A 17498-nucleotide genomic window follows, 5' to 3' on the forward strand; every position below is an offset into this window, starting at 1 on the left:
TAAAAAACGGAGTGTCACTCTTTGAAGGCGTAAAAATGCAAAGTTGAATCTTCGAAGATCGCTGGTAGGAAAAGTTTTTTGATTAAACACAGTTCGTTGGGCGCAAGTTTATCCTGCATGTATTGCTCTTCTTCAATACGATACGAGTTCCAAAGGTATTGGAGGGCTTGGCGCTTTATCGTGATTGATAGTCATTGTTAATTCAGGAGCTTCTGGCCTGACTCTTTCCAACATCTACCACGTATAATGACGGTTTTGCTCTTTGTGAAATGACAGATGACAAGGCAAAGCACACTTGTTTAGTCATGGTCATGGCCAAGGAAGGTGTGAAGTTCTACCTAGTGATAGACTGAGAGAGTCCGAAACCGAAGCCGAAAGTGCCAGCTTCGGCCACATGCTAGCCTATCCAAATCCGAAAGCTTAGCTGAGGTTTTAGAAGACATGGTTAGCTATTTTTACCGACAGATCAATGGATAATGTTGTGCAATATTGCTCTTACGAAATCGAAAAATGTATCAAGCGTTCCAAGGAATTACTTTTCCCCGAATTGGAAACGATCGCATATGAGCGAAAAGAAGGAATCCAGACTTTTTCCTGCAACAAAAAAAAGTCCTAGAAGGCCGATTCTTCGTCACGCTTAATTGGTTTCGATTTCAGTAGGAAAGACTTTTCTGTTCATCCTAGAGCCCTCTAGTTCATCCCGACAAAGTTAGGTGGATTACCTTCTCAAAAGATGGTCAATAAAATGAAACTTCATGTTTTTTTATTATTGACTCAACAAGTTTAACTCAACAGTGGCTAATCAAAAAATTTGAAAAAACATCAAAGATGGAAAAACGAAGAGAACAGAATCATGTTTCATAATAGAGTGAATTAAGGATTGATAGAGCCTTGAATAAGTCTCAGAATGGTAAATGCTATTCGAGCCCTAGAGCCCAATTGATGCCTTGGACCAGAACCAGAATGATGGGCTGCCAACAGACTAACCAGCGGAGCCACTCCAACAGTTGTCCATACATCATGTGCGGCTTCTCCCAAGGGTTTGGAAACATTCGTTTGAGATCAACTTTTTCGTGGCAGTAAGGACAGGTTTGCTTCTTGCCAACGATACACCAACCACGGATACAAAACTCGTGGTACCTTGAAAATCGGAGGACAAAGGACATATTAAACTCTGCTCCATCGATTACACCCGCCGCCCACACGACAGTGGTCCATAACGGACAAACTTTGCCAAAGTGGATCAAAGCACAAAAGCACATTCTTTTCTATCTGTAATCCCATCAAGGCCTTGCCTTCCCCCCCTCCCTTTCTCACCAAAAAAAGAAGGAAACTGTAGATCACGTTTAAAGAATGTCGAAGACTAGTTTTGAACCAAATGCTTCCATAAAGACGCGGAAGAAACATATTCAATTCTCTCAAAACCTACACTTCTGCAAATTTCTTCTGGTTCGTGGAAAAATGTGTGGGATGTCTGACCTAAATGACAATGTTCCATCCGCAAAAAGGAAACTAAGCGATCAACTCAGAGATCGTTTCAAGAGGAAATCTGTCTCGCTATCGTTCCTTGAAGATCAATGCCAGTCACCCATGGAACCAAGACGACTCGAGATGCACTTAGGACCTCTGAGCCTGTGGCACATTCACTGGTAAGGATAAGCTTTCAAGATTAATGACTCACTCGTGGGAACAGGACAGTCTGTATGTGTTCTCCATGACACCTTCTTGATCCACCTTGACGAGGAATTTGTTTCCACAGAGGGCACACACGTCTTGTTCGAGTTGCCGGGAAGGGATGCCTTCGGGTTTATAGTAGCCTATGTTGGAAGCCATTTTTTCCGCGCAGATCTCAGCGAAATCTCGAGCCATGACTCCGTAATAAACGGCATAGAACATGAGCAGAATCCCTACGTCCATCCAAACGTGGGGTTTTACACCGAAGAACATGTACAACCCTAAGAATGTGGCCATCATTATCACATACCCCGTGATGCCCACACCGTAAGAGACCTTGTACAGAAGAAGGAACCACTTGTATACGATTCTGAAGGAGACCATGAAAAGGCAAAAATATTTCAATGAAATGGAGAAAGAAAAAGGGGTGAATCACTAGACAACGGACCTGGGTGTGGTGCCGTCAATGGGCTTGGCCGCGGCGCGTTTCATGATGATTCCTGAAATCGTGGAGATCGCAAACCAGATGAGGATGAACCTCCACCACTTATTCTTAATGGACATGACCAAAGGGATGATCCACATCCCGAGTAGTGTGGCTAACTGCAAGAGTTCCAAGAGTGATAATGTTGAGCAGACCATGTGCCCTGGGCCACAAGTTTAGAGGCTCCTTCCTCGAAGGGGGAAATTAGTTTGAGAGGCCCGGCCTCGACTTACATGATAAGAATGCGGATATATCTGTTTCCATTTGACAAGCGCAATTTGGGAAATGACTAAAGTTGCGAATAAGATGAGGACCATTTCCGCGTGCATCGATTCGTGGCCCCGATGTTTCTCGTGAAGTTTGATATGCTCCAACCTGGAATGAGTAAGAAGAGGATTCTTTTCCAGACCAAAAAAAGACAAAAAGAGATCGTACATGAACACACAAAAGGAGAACAAGAGAGAGAATTGGTTCTGCCACCATCAGAGACGTGAGCCACACAAAACCAATTTCAAACTTGGAAAAACTTTGTTGCTCTTTGGTTCAAAACATCGTCCCTCCAGCATTTCGGCTCTCATTGAGCTCTCTCTACACGTGGAATTTCTCCAGAAATCTCGACAAATCCCAAGTGGGTCTGAATATCATTTCGACGGTTTTGGGCCCCCGAGGGAAATTGGGTATTTTCTGCCCATTTCTTTTTGCATAAAACTCGTGTAAAAGCAGATACAGCTCTTTTTCGACCATGTTTAGGGTTCTTTTTGTTACTTCTTTTTCAAAATCAGAAACGTTCATCTCTTCCAAATTCATTTGCACACCAAATATGAGAGGGACATCTACCTTGAAGAAAGAAAAAAATAAGATAATTGGAACGCAAGTTGCCTGTAAACCATGGAGATTTAGAGTTTTACACTCTCTCCCAAAAATCTCTTAATCCGGAAAGTTTCGTATTCCGTCAAATGAGATTGTAATCCAATTATGTTCCCGTCATCAAGGTTTGAAAACCTTCCTCTTTGAGGGTTGTGCCATCGTCACTTTTACACTGTGGCGTTTCGTTGAACATCTTCCCAAAGATCAAAGAGCAGGTGTGTAGATTTTCATTAAAGGCCAATTTCGCCCTCACAAAACTAGACGACGGTAAGAAAGGCTCTCTCTCTCGGAGATTCTCTCCAAAGAACCGTCCAAAGCAACAACAGTAAAACATTTTTTGTATGGCACTGCCGACTCAAAAAGGGCAACTCTTAACCTTGCCGAATACAATTAAGTCTCTTCACAGCTTGCTGGTGGTCTCGAATGGTCGATCGCTTAAAGACGTTGGATATGAACGTTAGATAGACACGGCTAAGCTTACCTCCATTTCTCTTCTGGTGTGAGCTTTTCCCAATCCACGGAATCCCAATCTATGGACTAAGAAGAAATCATAAATCAGCATCAAACTCATCGTTGACAACCTTATATTTCAAAACATCAGAAATTAACATCTTTATCAAATAAGAGCCAAGAGACCCTTTCATAGGTTTGCCGCTTTCGTTAACCAACACAAATACATATTTGCCTCAATTGGACGGAACCCTCAGTTTAATATTTTTGTTCAATTCTTCATTTCCGAAACAATTTTGAAGACGAATTATATTCCTGAATAACTGATTTTCTCAAGTTCTCTATTGGCTCCTGGGTTACAAAGCAAAATGGAACTATTTTGAAATCACCACCCATTCGAAATCTTTAGAGACAATTTCCTATGTAAAACTAATGGAATTTGGTACATTTTGGGGACGGATGATCACAGCCAATCTGCACCAGGCAAAGACTGAATTTGTCAAGTATTTCAATTTATGAAAAAAAGTTGAAGCAAACAGTATTCTGGGGCTAAGATATTACCCGAAAATGGACTGTGAACGAGTTTCCCGTCAAATCGGCTTGCTCGTGGCCATAGCAACTCTGGGCAACTTTTTAAAGTTAAAGTAATGAAATAACCAAGGCAGATCTTTTCTATTATAGGCAGGTCATTTTTATTTCATTTACTTGTAAAGTGATATTCAAAGTAATGTTGTCAAAAGCTTATTTAGCTGACCAGGAGTAGGCCTAAAATTCGAATTTTATGAAGTGTTCTACTTAACTTTTTTCGGACATATTTTCTGAGTTCCCTAAGAATAGTTTTGGGCTGAAATTTGGCCAAGTTCATTTATTAAACAAGACTGTGGTCGTATGCAGTGCTTATTTAAATAAAGTTAGTGGTTCAGGAGATAATAATTTTTTACTTCCGTTCCCTCTCCACATCTCTAGATGTCTGTGGATGTTGGTAGTGGCAGAACGGCACCAAAAATGAAATTTTATCTTTTTTCAGTTTTGCAGCACAACTCATTCGATAGTTTCAAATTCAATTGGATCACGGTGCCAGTTGACTGTGCCCAAAGTCAGGGTGCTTTGCACTACATTTTTTCTTTGAATTGCCTTCTCTTCCCATGGCTAGTAGGGGACATTTAGGGTGGACTATGTGTTAACAACACAATGTTCGGAGGTAAGGCCTTAGAACTATAGGCCCCATTTTGCGGGCCTCGGCCTTGGAGTGCTTGCCTACAAAGGTGTAGGCAGAAAAATCCAACTTCAACCTTATTGGGATACCCTTATGTTCTTCAAAGCGCTTTAAACTTAAGTGTGGTTATTGTACCAGAATCCCATCAACTGGTTCTTAGTTTGTGAAATCAAAACATGCGGGCGGCAAAGGTTTCGTATCTCTCTGGTTTCTTGGAGACTTAAAATATAGAGCATATGTTTGCTTTAAAGGGCTCGACGTAACGAATTCTTCAAAAAAGTGAACCAACTCTTAGCCGCTCGGTCGGGAATTAATTCCGTGGAGCTATATTTATCTGCCAAAGGCGTGTAAAAACAAGACACGTGTATAGTGTATAACCTTGTTTTCACTGATTTGAGACTCATTCTTTTTTTTTTTACCAAATCATCATGGAAACTGTCATCCTCTGAGTACATTATAAGGCAACACTTCATCTTGTCGTCCTGAAATTTTCCAACTGTTATTTTGGACAGAAATACAAAAAAAAAATATAAAAAAAATCAAGGTTTCATTATAGTCTTGGGAGTGAGATTTGGTGGAACTTTTATTCAATACGTTGAGAGGGCTGAGGCCATAAAGGAAGTTTCAAAGCACATATCGTTGGTACTTGGTGAGGTTGTCATCCAGACATATTCATTCCAGACAGCTTGAGATAAAGCAGACTTAGACATTGGTAACTAACCAAGGGATGATTCCTGAAGTATTCATTGTGTCGTAGAAACAATCGTGTAATGTGGATGGTAGTGACGATAATCAATAAACAATGATACCTACTCTTACTCAAACAGTATTCAGAGAGGGGAAACGTCTGATTGGCACATGGACATTAATGCATGGAACATTTGATGACGGGATTTCTTTGGGAGAGGGAATTGAGGGGGAAGAGGTGACTTTGCTGCGAAAATATATAGAGAGCGCTAATCTTTTGACATCAAAAAGTGAAAAAATCTCTAGAACCATACATAGAAAGACGAGGCATGTAGTTTCCTTAATATCTGAGGGGGGATGGGAGGTGCAAAAGTTGGACTTCATACATGTGCTACTAAAATGGGCCTTTAGAACCTGAGAAATGCAAAACCTCTCGAGCACGAGGAAAAGAGAGAGAGAAAGTGGGGGAGAGAGGGGGAGAGAGTGGGAGAGAGAGAGAGAGAGAGAGACAGAAAGAGAAGAATATGGAGAGAGCGGCCGAGTGCTTTGTCAAGTGCATACAATCTACGACGAGGTCTGTGGTACAACCTACGTAGCTGTCAAGCTCTTGTTCTCTTTGCTCGGTGCCTTCTCGGGGACCAAAGACGAAGCACTATTACCCACACTACTGGTTCCACCAATGGTTACACTCTTCTTCGATTTTCGTTTCCGCTTCACCGCTTTGGGAGATTTCTCTAGGAAGAGAGCCTCGTGAAAATCATCACTGCTTAAGTAGCTGTCATGAATATGGAGGACAGAACTGAACGAGGTCTCGCCTGGCCCTCTTTCGCCGGGATCAGGATCTGGGTTGGCATTACCAGGTTCCATGGGGTGTGGTGGAAACAGAAACTTGGAGGTGTTGGGGGAAGCTCGGCTGTGATGACGAGGCGACGTGGAAAAGTTACAAAGATGAAGGGACTTGGAACCTGGACTGGCGGGGGACATTGAAAACAGAGAAGAAGGCGGTGGCACAACAAGACTTGATGAACGATATCGGTTGGAGATATCCACCAGACTTGGTGATGAGCAACCACTCAATTGATTGGTTATAGGCGAATCCGAGTAGCCTATATTGGCCCCTTTCTTTGGGGAGCGCATCCCTGGACTGGCAGGACTCCGGGAAATGGAAACACCACTGATGTGAAAAGTCGGCGATTTGGCCAAGGCATCCAATTCGCTCTCAGAATCTTCAATGAATGAGCTGTTTTCAATTTTGATGGTGAGGCCAGGCTTCTTCGTTGGCTTCTTGGCCTTTGTGGTCGATGACGATGATGTCTCATCTTTAGTTGGGATGTTGTAGAAGTGGTCTGTTTCTTTGACTTCTTTCGTAAGCTCTTGGCCTGCGCTTTTGGACTTTCTTAGGATGGGGTTGTCATGGTAGCTGGTTTCCACATCCGTGCTGTCGCTATCAATTTCGAAGGACTTTTGACGAACAAATCTCGGTCGGATTCGCTTTTGCTGTCCATTAACCGAACTTGGTAACTGGGCTTGTGATGGAGTTGGAGGCAACGTAGAAGCAACCACAATAGGCGTTGGTTGTTCACCAATCTGTCTGTTGGGCTCATCCTCAGTGCTGGGCTTTGTTGCCGTTTCGACAAATGGTTTTTCATTCCTCGGCGCAGTATTAGACTTTCGAGCAGCAGGCCCGACCCTGGTATTAGTGGGTATTGACTCGGAATTGTCTTCACTTTGTTTCTTAGAAGTGAGGTTTTTACTTTCCTTCCTGGACAACACATAAACAAGCCCAGGATATTGGTCTTGATCACTCGTGGCAGCGACCTCTTTGGACTGGGTATATGAATTTCGATCCTTTGAAGAAGCAGATTGAGGCTTAGCTTCGTCCTCCATATCCCCTAAGGATTGTGACCGTTTCATATGTGGACTGCCCTCTAGGCTTTTCCCCTCTTTCTCAGAACTGACCTGGAACTCTCCTACCTTGAATCTACCATCTTCGATTTCCCCTGATCTCTTGGCTAAAGGTGGCTGGTCATTCAAAGACGGAGAGGAGGAATGGTCTTGAATCAAAGAACGAGAGCAACTATCTTTTCGACTTTTCTTTTGAGGCGATACGGAATATGTGTCTATCTCCGCTTCTTTGATTGTGAGGCTCTTCAGAAACGAGCTGACGGTCTCATTAGAAGAGTCCGTTATACTCTTTTGACGTGGTTCTGAGGGAAACACTTTGACTTTGGGCTCTTTGTGAGAGCTGCAATTATCGTCGGACTGTTCCCCTTGAGTGTCTTTCCCCCGAGAAGACCGTTTTATGACTCTCTCCAAACCCTCCGATCTGCGGGGGGAGACGAAAACTTGCTCTTGCCACACCTCGTTCCGCCCTGGCATGGAATCCGAGTTCAATGAAAGTTCAATGGCCATATTGATTTGACGCAGTTCTTCTTTCGAAGACGATAGGGATAATTGTTCAACGTCTAATCGATTGGTCCCCAACGAGGAGGATAAAATGTTGTCGTCAGACTTGCTCGGCCTGGGTCCCATGGCTCTCATTGGCACACCATTTCCTCGCTCGTTTGGATTCATTTGCATATGGGATAACTCGACTGCCATCATTAGATCAAGATTTCCCTCTCTTTGAACCGTTGAGGACGAGACATATTCAGTATGGCGACGATTTCCTAGAACCCTTGGGCCCGACCTCGTGCTGCAATTATTGCTGGCTAAAGAAAACGACCCAGTGGTCCCACTCGTGATGTTGGGCGGCTTTTCTCTACGCAAGCTCATGAAATTTGTTCCATACTTCTCGCGGTGGTGATGGAGCTCGGAGGTTGAGATGCACATTTGTGTGGTGCAACTGGGCCTCCGACATTTCGAGCAGTTGTGTCGCCCCACGGTCATTTGTTTGTCATCTCGTTTCCACACTGGCCCAGACCCATAGATGTCGTCGGTTATGCATTCGACCAATCTTTTTCGATCGATGTTCAATCCCACCATGCTATTGATTTCTCTCGACCGCAAATGATTGGAATAGTTTGTATGACTGCCAGAGAGCGAGCTTGGTGCCAGATTGGCTTGGTGATGCACACGCAATGGCTCAATAGAATTGGGCTCTGGTGGAACAAGACCTCTGTAGCACGCTCGGAGGAACTCTTGACGTTTTCTCCTACAAAGATGGAATGTCTGAATGATGGTTCTTCGTGGTGTACGTAGATAGGGTCGGGCGATCATCTCGGAGAGACGCTCTGTCATCTCTTCCAGCTCATTTTGCATGAACTCAAAAATAGCTACTCGATTCTGATTCTGTGGTTGGCCATTGTTGTTATCCTCCGAGAGATAGAAACCATAAGCGTAACTACCAGCTAAAATAAGCCTAGCCTTAACTAGCTCCCAGACACCATCCTCATAGAACTTGGTGTTCCTGGACAATATATTGTCTTGCTCATCCTCCAATATCCCTCTGCTGGCTTGACGGTCCTCTGTTCCACCTCGTCGCTTCCTATTTCTCTCAAGAGACGACTCCAAGAGCTCTCGTTTACGGCGGGCTGAGTGAAGGAGAGGCTCCTCCATGTGTCGAGAATTTTCGTGGTTCTTGTAACGAGTATAGTAGTGCACAAATCGGTTAAGTTCGCGGAGCCTCTTGGTCTTCTCGCCCATTCGGTTCACCTGCTTATCCACTCCCTCATCCACCCTCGGCGTGGTTGTGTAACGATTACAGCGAAAGTAGCCACCGGTGGCAGTACTGTGTTTCTTCCAGCTCTCCAGACACACCCAACAGAAGTCATGCTTGCATTTTGAGCACTTAATGTGATTGCAACCGTCGTTCTTCTGTATAGGCGACTGGCAGTTTGGACATGGCTTGGAGTTCGTGATAAGCCAAAGGCAATTAGCTGCGTCCTGGTAATCTTGCGAGGTCAACGTGAGTTCGCCAGGGTTCACACGAGCGCACTTGTTGAGCCACATCTTCCACAGATGACAAGCCGCAGGGGCATGGGCTTCGGAGCCGCACTCCCAACAGAAGAAATGGCCACCTCCACAATCCACAGCGTGGGAAACTTGGACGTTGGCAGCAATTCCGCTCACCTCGTTTTCGGTGGTGGGAAGATTCACCGCTCTCTGACATGAGGGGAAAGGGCACCATTTGATGTCCTTTTTCGTTTCAACGAAAGCGTTGATGTCGAACTTTAAAAACTTTCTGGCCATTTGAGGGCTGACATAACATTCGATGACTTGGTTGGGGACCAATATCTCACACTCGTACGCTGGGCAAAGTATGTTTTGGGTGTTGCCCTCTTGGATCTTATTATGAAGATAATTCTTCCAACATCGAGTGCAAAAGCGGTGCCCGCAGCTCAGATCATTGTCCACAGGTCGTGGAGTCATGAGGTCGCAACAAATCTCGCACAAAAGTCCTTCTTCGGCTAGTTCCTCATCGACGATGAAGCTATTCTCCGAGTGAATTTTGGGTGTGGGATGAAGCGCTTTATTAGTGGGCCCTTTGATTGACTTGAGACTGGCATGTGCAGGTCTGCCCTTGTTTGAGTAGTCTTGCTGTCTGGTTTGGTCATGATATTCGGATGAAATTTGCTCAAACTGATAGAGAGATGAGTGGCGTAAAGCGGAGAAGGGGGTCTGGACGCCCGCAAGCTGACAAGTCTGAATCGGATCTCGCATCCAGTGCTCTAGTAAATTTTCCCGTGACCATTCGGAATGTCTCAGGAGAGCTTCAGCAGTAAAGAGTGGAATGTGCAACATATCTGCCGTTTCCACTAGCAATTGGTCCTTGGCTTCTTGGAGATCTTGAGCTCGTAAACCGCAATAAACTTCCTCTTCGCCATCAAAACTTGAAGCTCGGGCCCCGCTACTTTCCCCAGAGGCCGACTCGGGGGTACCACTGAACACCATCTTTGACTCCAAGAATTGTGCAATGCGGTGATCATTTTCCCTCATGGCCAGATCACATGCCGTCAATCCTTCCTTGTTCTCAATGAATAAATCAGCGCCATGGGCTACAAGATACTCCACACACTTTCCCAACCCCGATTGAGCAGCATAATGAAGGGCAGTGTTTCCCCCGTTATCCCGAGCGTTCACATCCATGCGCTCCCTTTCACCCGTGGAAAGGAACGGTCCTCGCCAACTGAGCAGAAGGATCACACTATAGGCTCGCCGCTCCAGGGCCGAGGGTGATTTTTGTTGCTTCACATCGCACACGCAATGCAGCGAGGTTTGCCGGAGACTATTACGTTTGTTCGGATTACCATCCAAGTCGTTGATAAAAGTTCGAATCAAATGTTTCATCCCATGTCGTGAGGCATAATGGAGGGGTGTATTGTGGTTGTGGTGGTCCCCGTAGCTGAAGTTGGGCTGAAGGGCCTTCCGTAGGTCCGACGAACTTTGGTAAACTTGCATGGCGGCATATTCGTCCCCATGCTGCAGGTACTTCTTGAATTTGGAGGATGAGCTCCCCATTACGGCTACGAGCTCATGGATAGGAACGCGGGAGGGGAGTTGTTCCTGGCTGGCAAATAGTTGCTCTTTGTTTCAACTCACTCAGAGATTCCAGATTGACTTGTTGTTCAGGGGTTTTGTGAGAAAAGGAACTCATGGAACGTAAGCTCGTTCCTGGCAGACACTTGTTCCTGGATCTTGTATCAGAATTTTTTCAACAACTGAAACAACAGCCACAAAGAACACCTTTGCATCTAACCTGGGCATGATTTCGTTTCAAGGCGCCAAGTCAGCCCTGTTTGAAATGATCGATCAAGTTGAACGAGAAGCCAAGCCAACTTTGACTTTTTTGGTCTTGAACACATGGCTTTTCTTTTCGGCTAAAGCACCAACACCAATTGAATGTTCTTTGAGCATGACAGCACAGCTCAGGTAAGGGGTGCCCTCGGGTAATTTGCGGTGGGATGGCTATTTCGTATTATTGGGGATGCTATTGGAAGGATGTGCTTGCTGGGTGTCAATCTTTCCCACTAACATCTCCAACAAGGTTCTTCTGGGTGATGCCCACTATCAACGAGTGCATGTTTTGAGAAGACGGCGAACTAGTTGGAGAAAGACGGCAACGAAGTAGAAGAAGATGAAGACGGAGAAGAGTGGTAGTTATAGCAGCAGCAATGGTAGAAGTGGTAGTAACAGTTGATGTAGAAGAAGTCCAACATTAGCGAACGCTGATCCTACTCCTTCACATCAGGACAGAGAGCCCTCTCTTCCATTCACCTCGTGTTCTCCAACAGCACTCCTCTCTGTTCCTGGCCTTGGCGTCGCCTCCGTTGATCTTGCCGTTTACTCTAAAAGTAAGGCCAGCCTCCGTAAAGGGCCTTGATGGAATTGGAACCAAGCAAGAGAGAACGAAAAGCGGGGAGAGGAAAAAAGAGAGGAAAGAGAGACGGAGAGAGAGAGGCGAGAGGGAAGGAGCGAAAGAGAGGGCGACTGCAAAAAAGGAAAGAACTGGAACGAAGTAAAGATGAGCAAGGCCTGGTGGGGGAGGCTGCCGCTCACACATGGATAGATGTATTGGAAGAGTGCGTGGAGTTCCCTGGCGTACCACCCTGCATCCGTTTTCACAACTACCAATCCTCCTCATTCTACCAATTTGAGGCCGCTCAGGGGCCACTATTTCATCTACTTTGGGCGTTTTATCCAAGGGGAATTTTGAGCTATGTGAACAACCACCCGTTTGACATTCTTTCCATAACTAGTGCCTAATTAGCATTATCCGTTATTTACCTTTAAATTTTGACTGCATACCAAAATCTTTAGTCTGGACTTTATCACTAGAGCTATGAATGATAGTGCCGTGAAAGTACTCAACTTTGCCCATTTCTCCAAGTAGGCCTAAGGCCCCGGTCGTATTGATTCCTTTAAAGGAGTGACGCAATTTGCAAGCAATGCTGTCGTCACCAGCTTTTTGCCAACCAACTCCATCCAGTCATCGCATCCATGAGTAAATGGGGCCCTTGTACTAGTTCGCATCGTTCCCTTCCCAAGAAATTCTTTTCTGTTGACTAAAGAAGGATGGGAATTTGGAAGGTTTACCCCCTCCTCGTCCTTTGGCAAACAAAGGTGCGTGAGATACAGAGGGAGAGTGTGTACTCTATGTGAAAGAGAGCAGTGTGTGAGAGTGAGTGTGTGCGAATGCCAAAGACTCAGAAGAACCCAGCTCAAAGACGTGTAGAGAGCGAATAGTGTTCACGTACATCCCTGTACCACTACGATGGTTGTGGGGTGGAGCTGGGGCAAACGCCTTTGGAACAGGGAAGAGTGACGTCAGTAATGAAGGGACTTCAAAAAGTGCATACATACACTTTCCAACCTCCAACGAGGAGAAGACTCGACGGGAGAGGCGAGCGAGGGAACGAAAGGGAAAGAGAGAGAGAGAGAGAGAGAACTCCCATCAAATGGTTTATTTCGCTCGAACCATCGTTCGTGGGTGTTCACCTTTCCATTCAATCCGGAATCGACTGAATGCACTTTGGAAAATACCTGCATCCTATCTTGACAATGCTGCTTTGGGGAGGCACTCTTCGGATTTGGTAGATTTCAAACGCAGATGGAACAAGCATCAAGACCAAGTTGAAGTTCTCTTTGGCTTGTATTGTACGCACCAGGGAAAGAATTCTAAAAGTCCACGGGGAACGAATGACAGACAAATACCACATCAAACGAGGAAACATGGCGATATTAATTTGGAGTCAACATTACTTTTGTCTGTCTTGCCTCAGGCCAGAAAGACACGGAGGAACAACGACGAAGACGACGAGGACGACTACAACAACAACAGCAAATACAGCAACTCTGAAACTTGCTGCCATCTATTCAACTTGTGCATTTATTCTTATCGTCAAGTTTTTCCTCCTCAACTCGTCGTCTTCGAACACTTGTTCTAACACTACCTTTGTACCAACGTAGTGTCCTCGTCAAGTTCTACACGAAATGGAACAACCAAAGGATAAAAATCGCATGAACAACTCCGGTTCCTAAGAGCGAAGAGCCTTTACTAAAACAAAGAAGACGAGTCATGATCCATTACAATACTCGATGGATCGCCGCTTTGTAAGCAGGTGTGAATGAATTGCTGAAAAGGACGCGCCTTACTGAACAACGACATATTTGAAATTCAAACACTTTCGAACACAAAACAACGCCATGGAAATGTGGTTATCTGTTTTGAAACTGATCAATGACATTTCGTTTTAGTAAATAAAATCGTCCTAGTCTACGAGAAGCTGGACAAATCTTAAGTAAGCTAATAAATTGTCACCCACAAAGGGAATTCTTGAACACCTTAAGTCGCATCAGTTTAAGTTTTGGAATTGTATGATATATCTTGTACGATAATTGCAATCTGTTGGAACATGTCTGCGAAGAAGGTGCCTTCAAGAGTGCAAAAGCCAGTCATGGGGAGGAAAGGAACAATGAATAAGTAGAGAGTGTCGGGATTTTTTTCATGTCTACCGAAGGTCGAGAATTTTGTCGACAGAAGTCCAAATGATCATTCCATGGGTTAGGCGAGTCAACCATTTATCAATGTTCTCAAGCTAACCCAACAATCGGTCTTGTTTCCAAAAAAGGTTGATGGTCCTTTTTCCACAAAATAGCTCCCTCCGGCTCCCGACTTTTTTTTGAGTATCGGCTCGGAGAAAAGTCAATTAAAAAGGTCGGAGCCGAGTGATTGACTTGTCTCAATGAGAATCAGATCCCAGAACCTCAAAGCTGCGGCAAAGCCGAAAAGGAAAAGCCCAAAAGAAAGACCAAGCCAAGAGCACCACCAAATCGAATGAGGAACAAAACACGCCTCCAGAGGGCTTGAGTGATTTCCAATCACAAGAAAGATGATGACTTCACCACGATGACATTGTTGCCTTCCGACTCAACATGTGCCAAAGGAATCTTCCCCAAAATGCGTTGGCAAACTTTCCCGAGAACGATGACTATCGTTATGGTTTGAGGCACCTTCAGGCAAGTCCATTTATCACGCAGGATTTGTAATTGAAGCTAAGGCTTAGCAGGCTCACTTTCCATTGATAGGGGGTTTAAAGGGACAATAGATACCTATTTCGAAGAGCCAGCACGAAAAGTAGCCACGTCCAAGTCAGATTCCCGAAGTCATTTTTACATCTAAGATGAAGTGAAGGATGGTTGAAAACGAAAGCATGACTTAATAATCATTCACAAGCCCGTCTTCTTGTGCAGAATCTCCGGCGCTTAAAAGTTGTCTGACCGACCATGTTTTTAAGCAAAAACTGAACCGACGAGTCATTTTCTCATCACATTTAATTAAATGGGTATATACATTTTACATTTTACGTGTTTCATTGTTTGTTTGAGGATTAATCAACAGGAATGGCTTTTTGTATGATTTGTACACAGGCAGAGGCCGAGGTTGTCTCCTTCATTTCCGTGGGCTATGCAGTTTTAGCCCTGGCAAGAAAGACATTTTCCCTCAATTTTGTCCTTGTAGGTGCCTTCCAGAGATTGATTCATCGTTAATTCATCTCTAGTGCAATCGGATTTTTATGTTTCAATTTTCATTGTCTGATATTTTGATCATGTTTCTTTTAGCACAAATCCGCAGATCAAAATTAATACTGTTTGTGTTCACAACTCAGGTTTACAGAGAAATCAGAATAGAAACATGTGTTACTAAGGTTGGCGACTGCATCAATTCAAGAGTTTGCAAGATTCAGCAATTGAGGGCAGATAAGCTCGATTTTGCACCGATTTGTGCACCGGTAAAAACTTTTGCGACAACCTGTGCATGATCAGAAAGGGGAAGTTCAGTAAACAAATGTTTTCGTATTTAATTCTAGATGATCTTGCTTCTGCCACAAAAGCTTTGTGACTTATTTTCTTACTAGATATCTCATCAGATAAACGTGGTTTACTACTAGTACAACCAACTTGGTATTAATCCCTCACTCAAAGTCTCGTCATCGATCACACGTGTTTTAGCGGTCTGAGCTTTGGATCAAATACGATTTGCGTACGTATGTGGTTAGATGAGAGGCAACAAGCTCATCGAACACAAGTCAAAACAGGATCCAATTATTGAGGAATGAGAAATCCGTGTCTACCTTATGACTAGACCCGAGTAAACAAAAGGAACCAAAATAGGCACTTCTGAGAATGATCAGGATTGAATCATCCGATTGCTGAGTTTTTCGTTCCAATGATTGAGATCAATATACAAGCTTGACCAAGATATTCTGGACTTTGGTTTTGTCTTGCGAAATGTAAAACTGTTTTTTTTTTACGGCAATTTACTCATCTTGTATTGTTGGTAGGGATGTTAGGAACCAGGTAAATGATAACAGAACTAAGGAACGACAAAGCGAGCAGAATATTATTTACACAATCACTGAAAAAAATTGAAGTCACGGTAAAAGTGTTCGAAGTAAGCTCAATGGTAAGAAATATTAAATTTTCAACGATTTGGTGGTTCAAATATATTGTGATTGTCGATCCACATTAACTGTCAAACTCTTTGAAAACACTCATAATCAGCTCTAAACCGTCACATGTATCTCGGGTAAATTCTATGAATGGGGCACACAATATTACATTTAAGTTAAGTAATACGGCCAAACTAACCATCAAGTATTGAATCAGTGAGTTAATGTGCATTTAGGTTTCTCAAAGCATCTGATGGATATCGCCATAGAAATCTATTCGGTCGTTATTGCTCTGAACAACTATTTCCGCTGGGATTTATGGATAATAAATTGGTCGCTTTGGGTTGGCCACGAATTCCAAGTTTTCATCAATAGACGGATCCAACAGTTTGTCAGAAAAGTCTAGCATAAGCCAGGACCGTTCTTGAACCCAATCTTAAGAGAGAACGATCACAGCCAATGATTCAGAAGCTCCGCTGAAGACTGGTTTGAACTAGCCTCAACCACGACAATTTATATCAAGTCGGCCCACCATTATGCCACCACCATCCACACACATTATCACATATCGTGATGAATGAGGCAGAATTGCAGGAAAAATCGAGAGAATATCGGTGCCATCCAACATCATTTTTCGGCGCTGAACTTCTTCCATGGATCCAATGTTCAGAACGCGTGAATTATCAACGATTAGCAGTCCAGCGTTACGAACCAAGAACCAATAGGGAGGAATGCGTTTCTCGAACCCCGTTCTTCAATAGTTCATGATACAGAATATCACATTGTTTCCATCTCTGGCTAAAATAAATTCATTGAACCGATGGCTGGCCCTCGCTCCAGCAAGTTTCACTTAAGGCTCTTACAAAGGCAAAAGAAGCCATGCACCCAAAGCAATACCAAAGTAACTTCCAGACTAGAGGGACCTAGAGGTATTTCGACCCTTTCAAAAAAGTTGCGCGCCATTTTGATGATATAAATCGTAAGATAAGGCCCCTGCCCCCCATGGGCTGAACTCAACTTCTCAGGCATTTTTCCCGATCAAACGCTCACCTTATTGGGATAGTGGACGTGTCCGTGTCCGTGGGCCATGATGTCAGTCTAGAGCTGGGATGGAAGAGCCTGCTCCAGGGCAGCCAGAGGCCAAGGATGGAATAGAAGTGGGCGTGGGTAGCGGTCAGCCCCCTAGCCTGGGCGATCAATCCGCTCTCGGTCAACCCAATGGTAAATTTACAATCTATTAGGCTAGAACACCGGGCTCGAGTTTTTGTAAGTCTTCACTCATACACGTCTGCACGATCCAAAGTCCGTGGATGGCCTTGGCCTGCCCACTCCAGTCCTTCGCTCAGGCACACTTTTTTTCCCCAGGCAGAGGTTGATGAATAAACGAATCCGGAACGGACGGATCAGGGACGGTGGTAAGGGAAGAGGGCTCTCTCTAGCCAACAAGAGCCAACTGCCTGCTCCACGCACAACAAGAATCAGAAACAGACGAGAGCTGATCCCTAACGACATCCATGCACAGCCAACACGCTCAAAAAGCTATGCTCGATCGGCTGGGTCTGGACTTAGCCACGGACATTGTAGGCCATGCGTGAGAAAGGTGAGTCTTGAAAGAGCTCACTGTTTCAGAGCCACATGTGTCAAATTGGGCAAATACCCCACGGAGGCCCTTTGGACATGAGCTCCAAGTTAAAGGTGAATATATTGGCAGCGTTAATGATGACAGATG

General features: G+C 44.4%; 2 protein-coding genes across 2 annotated transcripts; both read right to left on the minus strand.

The window, feature by feature from the left end:
• Positions 1 to 746: 746 nt before the first annotated feature.
• LOC131878538 (E3 ubiquitin ligase RNF121-like) lies at positions 747 to 17375 on the minus strand. The gene is made up of 6 exons (XM_059224536.1): positions 16820 to 17375; positions 3507 to 3562; positions 2392 to 2533; positions 2123 to 2277; positions 1682 to 2044; positions 747 to 1140 (listed from the first exon to the last, which is right to left on the minus strand). The coding sequence occupies exons 1-6, from the start codon at positions 16856 to 16858 to the stop codon at positions 918 to 920; spliced, it is 978 nt and encodes a 325-aa protein (XP_059080519.1). The 5' UTR covers positions 16859 to 17375; the 3' UTR covers positions 747 to 917.
• LOC131878526 (uncharacterized) lies at positions 4692 to 11430 on the minus strand. The gene has a single exon (XM_059224520.1). The coding sequence runs from the start codon at positions 10836 to 10838 to the stop codon at positions 5967 to 5969; it is 4872 nt and encodes a 1623-aa protein (XP_059080503.1). The 5' UTR covers positions 10839 to 11430; the 3' UTR covers positions 4692 to 5966.
• Positions 17376 to 17498: the final 123 nt, after the last annotated feature.

The sequence above is a fragment of the Tigriopus californicus genome, chromosome 3 (genome assembly GCF_007210705.1).
Source record: "Tigriopus californicus strain San Diego chromosome 3, Tcal_SD_v2.1, whole genome shotgun sequence".
In the NCBI taxonomy this organism is placed as follows: Eukaryota; Metazoa; Arthropoda; class Copepoda; order Harpacticoida; family Harpacticidae; genus Tigriopus; species Tigriopus californicus.